General features: G+C 43.1%; 1 protein-coding gene and 2 long non-coding RNA genes across 4 annotated transcripts in view; 1 reads left to right on the plus strand and 2 right to left on the minus strand.

The window, feature by feature from the left end:
• Nucleotides 1–898: 898 nt before the first annotated feature.
• LOC125721506 (uncharacterized) overlaps nucleotides 899–16721 on the minus strand; it is a 42832-nt gene continuing 27009 nt past the window's right edge. The window contains exon 2 of the long non-coding RNA XR_007385781.1: nucleotides 899–1349. This is a non-coding gene — a long non-coding RNA (uncharacterized LOC125721506). The remainder of the gene's footprint in view (nucleotides 1350–16721) is intronic.
• LOC125721511 (uncharacterized) lies at nucleotides 7152–8471 on the minus strand. The gene is made up of 3 exons (XR_007385787.1): nucleotides 7709–8471; nucleotides 7277–7400; nucleotides 7152–7214 (listed from the first exon to the last, which is right to left on the minus strand). It is a non-coding gene; the product is annotated as an uncharacterized LOC125721511 (long non-coding RNA).
• On the plus strand, nucleotides 11450–15649 carry LOC125721476 (G-protein coupled receptor family C group 5 member B-like). 2 transcript variants are annotated; one of them, XM_048997419.1, is made up of 3 exons: nucleotides 11450–14218; nucleotides 14967–15052; nucleotides 15398–15649. In XM_048997419.1, the coding sequence occupies exons 1-3, from the start codon at nucleotides 13225–13227 to the stop codon at nucleotides 15410–15412; spliced, it is 1095 nt and encodes a 364-aa protein (XP_048853376.1). In that variant the 5' UTR covers nucleotides 11450–13224; the 3' UTR covers nucleotides 15413–15649. The 2 variants fall into 2 exon arrangements, with proteins under 2 accessions (XP_048853376.1, XP_048853375.1); XM_048997418.1 differs by lacking the exon at nucleotides 15398–15649 and having other exon boundaries at nucleotides 14967–15250.

Genomic DNA, 16721 nt, shown 5'->3' on the forward strand with positions numbered 1-16721 from the left:
AGAGACATTATAACTGACTACAGTCACTGTATAGAATGTTAATCTGCAATAGCAAATGAATCCAATGGTGGATTGTCAATGGATGTCTGTGTATATTTTTACACGTCTGTTATTAATGATAATGCATGCAGATAAATTTAGTGGCTTTTGCCAGCCGGGCGTGGGAGGGATTCAGTATCTATCTATGTATCAATTTATCTGAGTCAGATAGATAAGTGGGGGCAGAGGAGTAAGGGTGCATGGGCACCTGCCCGTTCTGTCTGACGGGGGCATAATCAGACCTATTACAGTGGGCTGGGGGTGGCAAGGGTGCCTGGGCACCTGCCCGTTCTGTCTGACGGAGGAGCATCCAGACCTTTTACAGTGGGCTGGGGGTGGCAAGGGTGCATGGGCACCTGCCCGCTCTGTCTGACAGGGGCATAACCAGACCTTTTACAGTGGGGTGGGGGTGGCAAGGTTGCCTGGGAAACTGCCCGTTCTGTCTGACGGGGGTATAACCAGACCTTTTACAGTGGGGTGGGGGTGGCAAGGGTGTCTGGGTAGCTGCCCCTTGTGTCCGATGGGGGAGCAACCAGACCTATTACTGGGGGGTGGGGGTGGCAAGGGTGTTAATTATTTAATAAAACAAATTTCATTATTTATTGAAATATATTAATAACATTTTTATTTAATTTATTCCACTGAACCAGGACAGTAACAGGACATAATTATATTTTCCAGTTTTTTTTCGGTCTGTTATGTCTCCAGTTAAATGATTATTATACACATTGATTGAGTGTCATTGTGTCAGTTATGTTCAGCTGCAGTAATACAGTGAATTTAACTTAATCCAGCAGACTGTGGTTTCATTATGTTACTCAGTTATGCTTTGGGTGACGCTGAAGCAGGATATTAATAGGACAGAACAGAAAGCCTTTACTGTCATTGTACAGGGAGGGAATACAGTAAATGGACATAAATATATAAAATGTACATATACAGGGGAGAGGGAAAGCCCCCCCTCAATCAGGATTACATTTAGTTACATTTTAGTCAGAGAAAAAAACGTATAAAACTATATTTTTCATGTTATTCAGCTCACTGAACACAGGCATTTATCTTTTGTCAAACATACAGTCCTGTGTAAAAGTCTTAGTCAGTCCAAAGAAATGTTTAAAGCTGTTTATCTGGGTAGCAAGTGTACTTTGGCTTAGAACAAAAAACACAATTTAATATTAGAATGTGTGCAAATTAAAAGTAACACAATAAAAACTAGTAATAATTTCTTCTGTTTTCTAAAAAGTTACTGATATCTAGTTGGATGGCTAGATGAACACCGCTTCAGTTCCCAAACTTCTCCTCGGGGGCACCTCAGCCGTTCTGATTTTGTTAAATTTCACCAACAACTGAATTAAATAATGAAATATAAGAACATAAGAACTATACAAACGAGAGGAGGCCATTCGGCCCATCAAGCTCGCTTGGGGAGAACTAAACTAATAGCTCAGAGTAGTTAAAATCTTATCTAGCTCTGATTTAAAGGAACCCAAGGATTCAGCTTGCACTATGTTATCAGGAAGACTATTCCATACTCTGACTACACGTTGTGTAAAGAAGTGCTTCCTTAAATCCAGCTTGAAATGTTCTCCCGCTAATTTCCACCTGTGGCCACGAGTTCGTGTATTTAAACTAATGCTGAAGTAACTATTTGGTTGAACAGCATCCAAACCTGTTAGAATCATATATACCTGGATCATGTCCCCCCTCAGTCTCCTTTGCTTGAGACTGAACAGATTTAGCTCAAGTAAACGTTCCTCGTATGACATTCCTCAAAGACCAGGAATCATTTTTGTGGCCCTACGCTACACCTTTTCTAAGACCACAATGTCCTTTTTAAGATATGGTGACCAAACCTGCACACAATATTCTAGGTGAGGTCTCACCAAGGAATTGTATAATCTTAGCATTACCTCCCTTGACTTAAACTCCACACACCTGGAGATATACCCCAACATCCTATTGGCCTTTTTTATTGCTTCCCCACACTGGCGAGAATGGGACATGGAAGCATCAACATACACACCAAGGTCTTTCTCATGATCGGCTACCTTTATTTCAGTGAGACCCATGAAATACCTGTACTTTATATTTCTGCTCCCTAGATGGAGTACCTTAAATTTATCGACGTTAAATTTCATCTGCCAGGTATCGGCCCAGTTACTAATTAAATCAAGATCCTGCTGTAGCTGCTGAGCTGCTAATTCAGTATCTGCTACACCACCCACCTTGGTGGTATCATATATTGGTTTAAAAGGTCAGTGAGAGATTGACTAGCTGTATGAGGTGTGTTAGTGGCCAAGTCAAAAAATACATGGCTGCACTGGACAGTCGCTGCAAATACTAGGATGATTTTAGCAGAGGTTCTGAAATGGCGAAGCTGACACACTTTGACAGGCATCATATCATAGTTTTACACCAACAGGAGGATAATCTAAACATCATTTTCTTTGCCTGCCTAAGACTTTTGCACAGTTCTGTACATTTCAGAGTAAAAAGGATTATAAAGGTTAAAAGGCAGAGATTTTACCTTTTTGCCAGGAGAACCAGCAACACGTCACAGTGACACAGAGGAGTTTCTATAAACCCAAAACCCTGGATAGAGGGACTCAGTGAATGAGGAGGTGAATCTGTGCAGGGGGGTCAGTCCATCAGAGGAGACTCTGTAGAAGGACAGAGCACCAGCCCCCCAGTCCAGATACACTCCTACTCTGCGGGAGCCTGAGGGCTGTATGGGTATGAGAGTCTGTTTATTATTGTGCCGGACAGAGTAACTGTCAGGATCACAGCTCAGACTCCATGACTTGTCATTGTATCCAAGCCAACAGTCACTCCCTCCTTTCCTCCTGATCCCTTTATAAGTCACTCCTATCCAGGCTGCATCTCCATCCCACTCAGCCTCCCAGTAACAGCGGCCAGTCAGACTCTCTCTGCAAAGAACTTGGGGGCAGCTGTCAAATCTCTCTGGATGATCAGGATATGGCTGCTCTGCCCCCCATGTCACCTTCCTGTTCCCCCCTGACAGAGACAGGAGTCTGTTTGCTGTGTTGGGGTCCAGCATCAGCTGGCAGGAGTCTGTAGGCAGGAGGAAGAATTATTAATCCCATCAGGCCGCCTGTACTTTATGTTTCTGTACGATATAAAAACAGCACAGCTTCCCCTAACGAAGCGGGAACTGAAGTTTATGAAACATAAAGTGGGCGCGCGACGGCGGCGGGAAGAGCTGCCAAAATGGGGCGCGAGCTAAACTAACATCTTAATTAATTTAATTAAAAAATGACAAAGCAGCGACATTCCTCAGACATATTCATCACAAGCATATTTTCCACAAAACGGCACCAGAGATCAATACTAAAGTCTTTCCTTCTAACCGCTAATTCCGTCGCATGCGGCTCGAAAATGGCCATCAATAACAGAATGTTTAAGTAATATTATTACATGTTTAAAGTGATATTTAATAAACATTTGGACCTGGATTCTGATATAAACGATGATTCCGGCACAGATCGTGCATCATAAAAAACAGGAAGGTTCTCATTAATTCAGAAAAATATTGCTCTGAAAAACGGGATTATTATCTCATTAATTCGGAAAAACAGAATTGATTTTTTTCCCAGATTAATGCAATACGCTTCCATAGAGAACCGCTTACCGCGCGCGTGATTGTAGACGCTGCGCCGCTGCCGCGAGGCGTGAGCCCCGCATCTCGCGCACGCACGCGGCCGCTCTAATCTGTTAACATGGGCGCCGAAATGAAATTTGATATTTTCCGCCGTACATCCAGTGTGTCCCGGGCTCTAATTTCTTTTAGCACCGTGGATCAGCAGAACTTTTTAATATTCATGAGCGAAGCCCTACACGATTGGCTAGCTGATTAATATTTATGAGAGGGGCACTACCTCATTGGCTAGTTAACATCGACTTGTGCTGCCTGTTTCTTCTACCTAAAGCAGGGGTGTCCAAATACAGTCCTGCGGGGCCGGTGCCCTGTGCAGCAAAGTTCTTTCCCTGTTCCACCATAAATAATTCACCTCAAAAGCTGTGTGGTTATTAGCACAAGGAGATGAATCAGGTGTGTTAAATGAGGGGAAACCCAAAAATGTGCAGGACTCTGGCCCTCCAGGACTGGATTTGGGCTCCCCTGGTTTAAGGGATTCAGTGACCAATCAGTAATATTCTCTCATGAATATTAAGGAGTGTTACAGAACCACCCTGTAAAAATGCAAATTCACATTTTGCACTTGAGGAGAGAGTCCGGTCTCACTGCCTACAGGTGCCTCCTTAGGACATACTAACGAATCTCACACAGAAAACACATACACTCACGTCATCCGCAAAAAGAACAAATGCAAAGGATTTCACACTGGAAATATCCGGTACTTGGGTATCTACATCTCCCACAGGCTGTCAGACTTGGTTACCCTCAACTACACCCCCTTATTCAAAACAATAGATGAGTCTCCCACTTCAATCAAAAAAAAATAAAATTACTCGTCCAGAATAATTTCAGAAAAATTCTTTCAAATTCTTAACTCATTAATGCCACATTTTTGCTGGAAAAACAAAAACACAAAATCAAACATTCCACATTACAGAAAAGTAAATCTCAAGGTGGATTACAAGCTCATTTTTCTTAATTATTACTTAGCAAATCAACTGCAAGACTTAACTAAATGGTCACACTACAGCAGTAACAGCAGCTCATGGTTACAGCAGGAGCAGCTGTACTGTAAAAATCTTAGACATGCAGACTTACACAAAATGTCATTAAAGAAACAAAACTGCTTTAACAACACAGTGCTGCCATTTCCACAGCACTGACAGCCCAGTGGAAAGCCATTAAAATCACTAACTGTACTCTCAGACCCTGTAAATACACGCCAATCTGGAATAATCTGGACTTCCTACTTCACAATATCACTATTCACTATCACTCACGGGAACAGAAAGGGATTACACATCTCCACATCCTTTTCAGTAACAGTCATTTCATGACATTCGAAGACTTAATCCATAAATACGAGTTGAGAATATGTAATTATTCTAATATTTACTAACTGAATCCAGCATCAAAACCAAAATGAACCTCACACATAATACACTGAATCCTCCTCAGATGAGACAACATTCTGCAACTTAAAAATAAAAAGAAACCTCTAGAATATATAATCCTCCATCTGCAACAGACACATTGATATTTGTACCAAAAATTAATTGGAATAAGGACCTTATCTTTTCCCCCAGCTCTGATTTCTGGATGGATGTCTGCAACAACATATTCACAGTGACAAATACTGGCCTTCAGTTCAGTACAAAGTAATTCACATAAAACATGTGACTCAATATAAAAAGTAGTCAGTACTGATACCTGCTCACAGTGTACAAGGGGTGTCACAGATAATTATCTCCATGCTCTGTTGGCCTGTATACCTGCTCACAGTGTTCAAAGGATGTCACAGATAATTATCTGCATGCTCTGTGGGCCTGTATACCTGCTCACAATGTACAATGGGTGTCACAGATAATTATCTGCATGCTCTGTGGGCCTGTATACCTGCTCACAGTGTACAATGGGTGTCACAGATAATTATCTGCATGCTCTGTGGGCCTGTATACCTGCTCACAGTGTACAAGGGGTGTCACAGATAATTATCTGCAGGCTCTTTGGGCCTGTATACCTGCTCACAGTGTACAATGGGTGTCACAGGTAATTATCTGCAGGCTCTGTTGGCCTGTATACCTGCTCACAGTGCACCATGGGCGTCACAGATAATTATCTGCATGCTCTGTGGGCCTGTATACCTAGGGACTTGGAAATTTTTCACCAAATTGTCTTGATTAACTTCACACCTATTTTAATGGAAATAGATTAAAAAACCATAAAAAATGATACCTCATTTGTCAATATATCTTTAATAGAACCAGAGATATTGAAGATTTAACATGCCTGAAATGGGATTTCTGTTCTAATGTAATTACAATTAGAGCTGCAGAAAAAACTGTGACTACTTAGAACAACTTCGCTCTGCATAGGCGGAGGGCAGCCTGCGCCTCATTCAATAAATGTAAGAAATTGTAAATAGGGTATGGTGCACTTAAACAACCAGAACTTTGCCAATATCTAACCAATCTTAGTGATTTTTGTTGTTGAATGTTGAAATGAAAATTTACTTGGGGGTATCTACGTTAACTGGCATGATGTCTAACCAATCAGGAGCCAGATCAGTGGTCACGTGACATTGATCCATCCTCCGTACAGCACATAAAATCCCTTCAATCTTCAATCATCCAGAAGTGGACACACGATTGTATAGTGTGGGCATGCATCAATCGTCATCATAGTTGGCAATTTTCACATTTAGGGTGCAATAAATATGCCTGTGCACAAATAATCGATGCCCCACGATTCTTTCGATTTTTATTTAGTGCGTGAAAGTTACCTTGTTTTCAAATTGTTGTTGCTCCGCGAATACTGAACCGATTTTGATCCGGTAAAAAATAAGAAAATCAAGGATAAATAAATTATTCAAAATGGCGGATATCTCATAAGTTGAATGCAGAGCTAGCCGCGAAAACCGCATATTCGCACCCACCCCGTAGCCACCGCTGAAAAAATGATGACGTCATCACACGGAATATTAGAGTGAGCGACCAAAGCAGGATTTCCAAGTCCCTAGTATACCTGCTCACAGTGTACAAGGGGTGTCACAGATAATTATCTGCATGCTCTGTGGGCCTGTATACCTGCTCACAGTGTACAATGGGTGTCACAGATAATTATCTGCATGCTCTGTGGGCCTGTATACCTGCTCACAGTGTACAAGGGGTGTCACAGATAATTATCTGCATGCTCTGTGGGCCTGTATACCTGCTCACAGTGTACAAGGGGTGTCACAGATAATTATCTGCATGCTCTGTGGGCCTGTATACCTGCTCACAGTGTACAAGGGGTGTCACAGATAATTATCTGCGTGCTCTGTGGGCCTGTATACCTGCTCACAGTGTACAATGGATGTCACAGGTAATTATCTGCAGGCTCTGTTGGCCTGTATACCTGCTCACAGTGTACAATGGGTGTCACAGATAATTGTCTACATGCTCTGTCGGCCTGTATACCTGCTCACAGTGTACAATGGGTGTCACAGATAATTATCTGCATGCTCTGTGGGCCTGTATACCTGCTCACAGTGTACAATGGGTGTCACAGATAATTATCTACATGCTCTGTGGGCCTGTATACCTGCTCACAGTGTACAATGGGTGTCACAGATAATTATCTGCATGCTCTGTGGGCCTGTATACCTGCTCACAGTGTACAATGGGTGTCACAGGTAATTATCTGCATGCTCTGTTGGCCTGTATACCTGCTCAGTGTACAAGGGGTGTCACAGATAATTATCTGCATGCTCTGTGGGCCTGTATACCTGCTCTTAGTGTACAATGGGTGTCACAGATAATTATCTGCATGCTCTGTGGGCCTGTATACCTGCTCACAGTGTACAATGGGTGTCACAGATAATTATCTGCATGCTCTGTGGGCCTGTATACCTGCTCACAGTGTACAATGGGTGTCACAGATAATTATCTGCATGCTCTGTGGGCCTGTATACCTGCTCACAGTGTACAATGGGTGTCACAAGTAATTATCTGCATGCTCTGTGGGCCTGTATACCTGCTCACAGTGTACAATGGGTGTCACAGATAATTATCTGCATGCTCTGTTGGCCTGTATACCTGCTCACAGTGCACCATGGGTGTCACAGATAATTATCTGCATGCTCTGTTGGCCTGTATACCTGCTCACAGTGCACCATGGGTGTCACAGATAATTATCTGCATGCTCTGTTGGCCTGTATACCTGCTCACAGTGCACCATGGGTGTCACAGATAATTACTGTATGTTCTCTATAGGTGAAAGATCTGGACTGCAGACAGGCCAATTCAGCACCCGGACTCTTCTCCAACGAAGCCATGTGGTTGTAATAGCTGCAGTATGTGGTTTTGCATTGTCCTGCTGAAATACACAAGGCCTTCCCTGAAACAGACGTCCTCTGGAGGGGAGCATGTGTTGCTCTAAAACCTTTATATTCCTTTCAACATTCATAGTTCCTTCCAAAACATGCAAGCTGCCCATAGCGTATGCACTTATGCACCCCCATACCATCCGAGATGCTGGCTTTTGAACTGAACGCTGATAACACGCTGGAAGGTCTCCCTTCTCTTTAGCCCGGAGGACACGGCGCCCTTGATTACCAACAAGAATGTCACATTTGGACTCGTCTGACCATAGAACACTTTCCCACTTTGAAACAGTCCATTTCAAATGAGTCTTGGCCCACAGGACACGACGGCGCTTCTGGACCATGTTCAGATATGGCTTCCTTTTTGCATGATAGAGCTTTAGCTGGCATCTGCAGATGGCACGGCGGATTGTGTTTACCGCAGGGGCGTAGATTTAGGGTGGACAGAGGGGATGTGTCCCCACCAATATCCTCCGACCATTGAAATGTCCCCACCAATAATTTAATCCACTTAAAAAAAAAAAAAACTGTCTGTCAACATTAACTTAGACACGCAGAAAGGGATAAATCATGTTCTCTCCTTGAGTCCTCCCGCCCCCAAAACACATGTGAACATTTTGATTGGCTGTGCATTTCCCTGCTATCATGTGAGAGGCTGTGGGTAGAATTTTATTGACAGTTCACCAATAGACAATCCACTTCGCACAAATAGTTTTTAAAATGCATTCACTGACTTGGCAAACATTAATGATTTGATTCGAGATTTGCACACTAAGACTCAGAAAAAGTGAAATAAAATGATTGCTGTTTAAATGGCATGTGTTTATCCTGTTTTGTCAGGTGACAGAACCTAAACAACTGTGCTGTGTATCAGACAGTGATGGAGAGAAGGGGTCACAGGTGATGTTGAACGATGACTTGATATTATTATACCTAGTTGTCCTGAGATTTAACATTGTTACCGATAATAGGCTGAGGCATTCTCTGTCAATGCTCATAAGGAATCCCTCAATGTTTTTTTATTAGGGGACAGAAGCAGATCAGCCATGTTGTAGTTCAGGTGAAGAGGCAAGGTCACAGGAGGTGAATCTGAATGTCGATTATATATAACATATACTATGTGTGTGTGTATTATACATGTTGATTATACTAATATTTAACATTATGAGGAGTGATAGGCTGAGGATGTAAGTGATTCATTAGTGTTTTTGGCAAAAGTTTTGAACTGACATGTCTCACTTTTTTGTCACGCTATTTCATCAGGTGGCAATCCTGTCAGGTACTAGTGCAGTCAGAGGGGAAGAGTTAGGGTCAAAGGTCAGGCCTATTAAAGGCATTGTCCAGCCCCCCAAAAAACTTTACTCACTATTTACTCCTTAAGTGGTTCCAAACTTTTATGATTTTCTTTATTTTGTTGAATACAAAATAAGATATTGTGAAAAAAAGCTGAAAACCGTTAAACATTGACTTCCGTAGCAGGAAAAACAAATACTATGTAAATCAATGGTTACAGGTTTTCAGCATTCTTCAAAATATCTTCTTTAGTGTTCATCAGAAGAAAAAAAACTTAAAAAGACTTGTGACAATAACAGGATGAATAAATGATGACAGAATTTTCATTTTTTGCGTGAATTGCCCCTTTAAGCACATAATCATGGTTTTAATCCATCCATCCATCCATTTTCCAAACCGCTTATCCTATTGGGTCGCAGGGGGTCCGGAGCCTATCCCGGAAGCAATGGGCACGAGGCAGGGAACAACCCAGGATGGGGGGCCAGCCCATCGCAGGGCACACTCACACACCAGTCACTCACACATGCACACCTATGGGCAATTTAGCGACTCCAATTAGCCTCAGCATGTTTTTGGACCGTGGGGGGAAACCGGAGTACCCGGAGGAAACCCCACGACGACATGGGGAGAACATGCAAACTCCACACACATGTAACCCAGGCGGAGACTCGAACCCGGGTCCCAGAGGTGTGAGGCAACAGTGCTAACCACCGCACCACCATGCCGCCCCTCATGGTTTTAATGTAGGGATAAAAAGTATGTTATCTAAATAGAATGAGTGGTGTGTTCTCATAAAGTCACATATGTATCATCATAGTCAGTCTTACAGTATGACTAATTGTATAATGTGGTGTATTTCTAAGGAAACTGGTCCACCTGTAGTGAGCAGCAGGGAGAGTAACAGTGAAAGTGACAACAATGAGGAACAGTGTAGTAGTGGAGATATTCTGCATATTACAAATAAGCCAAACCAGCCTAACGCCAAATCCATCCCTGTTCAAACATTGTCCAATAGGGTCCTCCATTTTCAGGAAAGGTGGTACAAAGAATATCCATGGCTTCATTATAGCCCCACAGTTAAGGGAATTCTCTGTTTTCACTGTGTGAAAATATATACCATACAGAAAAGTACTATGTCAAAAAAGGCAGACCCTGCATTCTGCTCAAAGGGGTTCACTAACTGGAAAAATGCTCTTGAAAGATTTGAACGCCATCAAAATACTAAATCCCATCATCATGCAGTCACAGTTAGTTGTCAAGAAGCAGTCCCAATAAATACACAACTCTCAACCGCCTGGTCAAAACAACAGGAAAATGCCAGACACTGTTTACAAATTATTGTAGGTGCAGTACAGTATCTTACTAGGCAGGGTTTGGCACTGCGTGGTCATGACAAAGACGATGGTAACCTATTTCAATATTTAAAATATAAAGCCAAGGATGATGCCTGCCTTTCTGACTGGCTATGCCATTGTCATGACTATACCTCTCCACAAGTGCAAAATGAGATTTTGCAGATGTTAGGAAACAGCATTGTCAGAAATATTGCACAGACTATCCAGTCTCTATCTGTCCTGCAGTTCTCAATCATTATAGATGGTACTCAAGATATCGCAGGTGCAGAGCAAGAGTCTATATGTTTAAGATATGTGGATGAGGACCTGGTTCCACATGAGGTTTTTATTGGCTTATATGACATCTCAGGAACTACAGGAGTGGAGATTGCCAAGATGGCTGTGGATGTGCTTTTGAGGTTGAATATTCCGATGACATGTTTAAGAGGTCAGACATATGATGGTGCTGCCAACATGTCTGGAGCATATTCAGGTGCTCAGGCAGTACTGAAGAAATATCAGCCATTGGCTGAACTCACTGCCTTAACCTAATCACACAGGCTGCATGCCAAGCTAGTCCTTTAATTCGAGATGCTTGTGGGGCAGGGGGTGGGGTGGTCCCCACCAATGTCCAGAGCAAATCTACGCCCTTGACAGTTACTCATTTCCCTGTGTCTGCTCTGATCAGTGAGCGATAGCTCCGGCTGAAAGAAGCAGCATATTCCCGTGACCGCACGGCAGCTGAAATAGATGTGAATGAGCTGCGCATGTGCAAACGGTGTTGCCACGGCCCAATCCGTCCGTGAAATAAGGACGGAAAGCATTCTGTGGCATAAATTACATCTATTTTCATTTTACTTGTAAATATAACTGATAATATCACAACACATATGCTGTATTTAACTTACCTACAGTAGTGATTTTGTCCAACGCAGTTATAAATCCGGATTCCGGAATTATTTCATTGCAGAGGATATAGCTGCTGGTTAATAAGTTCCGTTGTGTTGTCTGACAGAAAATATGTAACGTAATTGATAACAGTTTTATATTGGACACGTGAGGAAGGATTAGGGAAAACACGCAGAATGCAAATACGACTTAATTACGTCTTCCTCTTTTCTGGTAAGGTCAAAACAAAGGAGAACACCAAGGGATACAAAAGGAGTCGTTTATTAAATAAGGCTGCAGGCTACAGATTTTCCCTCTCACGACAAATACCAAGCCAGCCACGGTTTTCTCACACGGGCTCAAACAAACACACATCACTGCCTGGGATTAACAGGTTAAGTATAATCAGTCCAGCATTTTACACAGCGACCCACGCGGTTTCAATCCAAAACCTTACTCCGTGCACAGCTTTATTCCCCCGTCTATGTCCGAAAGGCCGCCCCCGAAGGACACATTTGCGCTGCAGTTAAAATCCATCGCATCCACACATTCTCACACTCACACTACAGTCAAACATTAGAAAGAGTTATGCTTCCCTGGAAGGAGGACTATCCCGTCCCACCGTACTCCTCCGGGGGATGAAAATGATTATTATTATCTCGGAGAACGCATGTAGCGCTCAGGCAAAATCAGCGGAGGTAAACTTTAAACTCATTTTTAAATGATGCATAAGAGTAATAAAAGGTAAAACTGCAAAGCTAGGTAAGGTTTCTTTCTATGACAGTAAAAATATTTTTCCCAATATCAATGTCAACCGGTTATGCAAAGAAATTGCCGCGGAAACGCAAGCGCCGCCTTGAAAACAGTTGAAAAGTCAAAAAATAACGATAAACGAAGTAAAAAACAAAAACAGCATTTTATTGAATATGTCAATACATATGCGTATATAAGCGTGCTGTCCTAGCGATGTGATTTTCTTATAAATATAGCGATATCGTTTTACTGTAATAGAGATTGGGGTATTTATAACACAAAAAAGGCGCTCATGCAAAAGTAGCTGAGGTAAACTTTAAACTGATTTTAAACGAATTCAAAGAAGGATGGATAATTAAACGTGCAAAGCTTGCGAAGTTTTTTTCCTATGACATAGTAACAGAGTAAAAATATTTTAGCGAAATTCTCTATACTAGACCTAATTTTGCCCAATCTCACCGAGTACGGGAAAACATACCCGTTTACGCTCCCTGCGACGAGCCTTCCTCTCTCTCCTGCACACAATATCTCCCCCTTCACTGGTGCAACTTGAGTTTGAGTGCGGTCGCCCCCCGCACCGCTTACTACATAAAATACCTTTTTTTATTACGCCTTGGACGGCTATGGTGATTTATTTATTTTAGCAACGCTTTGACCTTAAGAACGAATAAACTGTAAAATATTAGATAGCTCATAAACCGGGAAATTAATTATACTACTGCAACATAATGTTTAGTAATAACTCATGTATCATTCAACTTTTTTTAAAAAAAAACATATACACGTGGACTATTGCAACGTTCTAGAACTGTCAATGACGTAAAACGCGATAGAAAATTTGCCTATTTAAACGAAACGCACCTGTGAACTCCTTATTGCGTTCTCTGTCTCTGTGAGCAATGGCATTCTCATCCTTCTTGGCGAGCCTCCTCATCATGATGTCTCTTGTTGACAACAGCTTCTCCGAGGGTGAAGCTTCTTTTCAAAGGTGCACATCCTTCAAGTGGCCCTTCACCCCACTTTGCGACTTGGGCACTGTATGGGGTGTGGTGGTGCCAGTGGGACTGGGCGGGGCAGCCCTGGCCTCCCTCATCCTGGCCCTGGTGCTGCTGTGCCGCTTAATGCGGAACATCGAGGCAAAAAGGCGTAGCGAGGTAACACCGCTGCTGTTGCTGCTAGCCAGCATCATTGGGCTATGCGGCCTCAGCGCGGTGTATCTCACTGAGGAGGGCCAGCATGCCTGCATATATAGATATGCAATCTTGGCTATGTTGTTTGTGCCATGCCTTGCATGCCTGCTGGCCCAGGGCATGCGGCTACACCGGCTGGCACAAACAACATATAGCCGCATCATTGGAGCCATGGTGGGGTTCATTGCCTTGCTGGCCGGGGCACAAGGTATCGCAACTACCCTATGGGTAGTTGCGATCACCATGAATCAGGGCCAGCTAGCCTGTCGGTCCCGGCCACAGGACCTCACCATGGCTTTCATTTATGTGCTGGTCCTCCTCAGTGCGGCGCTCTCTGGGGTGGCATGCAGCTGGTTCCAGAGGCAGCCCTCAAAATGCAGGGTGGCATGGCTGCTTGCTACTTGGGTGGCCTCTGCCCTGCTGTGGGGTGCCAGGCTCTGCTTCCACACACGTGCCAACGCAGCTCTTGGTCTTCCCTCCACTTGGGATGACCTTGAGCATGCGTTGGCGCTGGTGGTGCAGGCCTGGCTCCTCCTACTGCTGCATGCCATCCCAGAGGCCCACACCTGGCTGCGCCTAGCCTCAGAGCCCTGCCCACAGACCCCAGCCAACGTCACCACCACTGGCTCCAGTGAGGAAATTTCCCTGTCCTCCTGGCCATTTGGGCACATGCAGGGCTCCTGGTCCAGTCAGAGCAGTTCAGGTAGAGTACTTTATTTTAACCACTTTGACGTACGATATGTGTGTTGGAGAGAGAGCGTAGCTATGGGCTGATATTTGTGCCACTAGAAACTGAATCTGAATTTATTAGTTGAATTAATTAGTTTGAATTGGAATTTATGAGTTGATTCTGAATTTATTAGTTGAATCTGAATTCAGTTTGCAAATGCTAATAACCGGGAGCATCAGTTGAACTGGCGTTTAATATGGTGATCTGTATAAGCAGTGCTCGAAGTGGAGAAATTAAAGTGTTGCTACTGTATTGACCGTGAGTACTACGGCGGGGGTGCGGAGTGGGTGTTGGGAACAACAGAAGCACCTCAACAACACTGTCGGTACTGCGCGCGGTGCCCCGCCACTCTCGCGTGACGCTTGTCTCTGAGTAGCAGAGTACTGGCAACTTGTGAGAAGTGGTGGTACAGTACGATAAAGATTCAAATATAGCAGTGCCGGTACTGCTTAATTTTTATTACGCATATGATCCTGCATTGGCTCTTGCCCTAAATATCCCGCCACACACTTCCACTTCACCCCAACCTGCAGAACTGTCATGAACGTGGAAATGAGTTGCATTGTGAACCTGTGGTCGATCATTTTTCCTCAAGGACCCGGATTGTGCATCTCAATAAGTTGAAATTGACATAAAAAAAATTCAGATTCAGTTTGTAGCGGCACAAGTATCATGATGCCCACACGTAGCCCTCACTGTTTCCTGCCACCCTCCCCTTCAGCCAGGAACACTGACGTTGAACAAGGGCCCAGTACCCCCTTCGGCAGCAACCAGTCCATCACCATCACCATCCCGGAGGAGGGAGCAGTGAGTGTAGCTTCTCATTCAGCACCTCACACACACACACACACAGACACTATGGTAGCCCAAACATCCATCCATACATTTTCTAAACCGCTTATCCTACTGGGTCGCGGGGGGTAGCCCAAACACTGAACTGAAAATATGGGTTTGATCTATTCTACTTTTATCATGGCTACACATCACAACAGACCTGGGCTCCACCCCCATCAGTCCAAATTACATCATGTTGTTAATGGGAGTATATATATGCACAAGTAACCCCTTAACTATCCCAGTCAATAATACTGTCACAACTGATCTGCTAACAGATTTTTAGATGATGACTAAACACCTGTCTCGCACCGGCAGGTGACCTCCATCTAAGGAGCACTGTGGAGAGCGCCCAAGCTCCTTTGGAGATGGACAGACGGCAGCAGACCATAAGGAGGACTGGACAGTTGACCCATTACATGATTAACTTCAAGTTGACGTCTGCTGTCTCTCACTCACATATGGCCTCCCCGGTCTACACGCACCCATCTATGGAGCACTGTGGAGAGCGCACAAGCTCCTTTGGAGATGGACAGATGACGGCAGACCTTGAGGAGGGCTGGACGGTCATCCCTGTAGAAGACTATCTTCAAGTTGAAGTTAAAGTTTATTGTAAGATTTATTAAAAATACACAATGAGATACTTCTGCTCTTGTTCTTTCCCTACCTTACATACAAGATGTACATAACTATAAATAAATAGAAATAAATGAAATAGACAACCTCTACAATTTTAAAACGTCTCACATTACACAAGCAATGCATCAGTAATTGCAAAAATACGTAGAATAAATACGGTACTGTAGTGACAATAAAACCCATGCAATAAAACATTTCTAAATGTGGTCTCATACAGTGAGCCCTACAATAATTCTGTTCCAGTAATTCTGGCTGCTTTTCACAGTCTTCTGTTGCATCGTGTAGTCTTGTACAGTTAGGCTGCCAAACCATAGTGTAATACAGCCCGTAAGAATACTTTCTATTGTGCAGTGCAGAAGTTCACAAGGGCTTTGGTGCCCATGCCAAAACTCTTGCGGCGCCTTATGAAGTACAGTCGCTGCTGAGCTTTCCTAAGAATGCATTTAATATTAAGTGACTGTAAGTGTATCTGCAATGTGAATACAGAGGTATCTAAGATTATCAACAATCTCATGAGATCTCATTGAAGGATATCGGCATATGATTTGCTGTGTTCTTCCTAAAATCAATAATGCTTTGTTTTGTCTTAGTGACATTCAAGGAGAGATAGTTGTCATGGCACCATAGTATGAGATCTTCCACCTCTACTATAGGCCCCTGTATCATATTATATATCAAAATAAAATCTATATTTTAATATAATTTTTTAAAAATATATGGTTTTAATACAATATGTAAAATATATGTGATCAGCTGTGGAACTGGTGTTTTGTTTAACTAAAGGGTGAAGCGAACATTTGAGATAACATTAACATAGAACAGCGGTCTAGGGTTGTGCCAAATTTGCCATTGATGAATTGTGCCTCATGGCATTGAAAAACTGCTGCAGGAATTGGCCACAGCCCGCAGGATGTTTCATTGAATTGTAATGACAGGAGGAAGGATTTAATTGTTCCTATTCAAAGAAATTCAGTCACATTACACAAGAATGTAATATGATTTA

Source organism: Brienomyrus brachyistius, unplaced genomic scaffold (genome assembly GCF_023856365.1).
Source record: "Brienomyrus brachyistius isolate T26 unplaced genomic scaffold, BBRACH_0.4 scaffold33, whole genome shotgun sequence".
Lineage (NCBI taxonomy): Eukaryota > Metazoa > Chordata > Actinopteri > Osteoglossiformes > Mormyridae > Brienomyrus > Brienomyrus brachyistius.

Bases quoted from the DNA above. Each gene is read 5' to 3' on its own strand.
- LOC125721476 (XM_048997418.1), top strand. From the start codon at position 13,225: ATGGCATTCTCATCCTTCTTGGCGAGCCTCCTCATCATGATGTCTCTT. The intron at 14,219-14,966 runs GTAGAGTACTTT...CCTCCCCTTCAG, and splicing joins GTCCAGTCAGAGCAGTTCAG to CCAGGAACACTGACGTTGAA.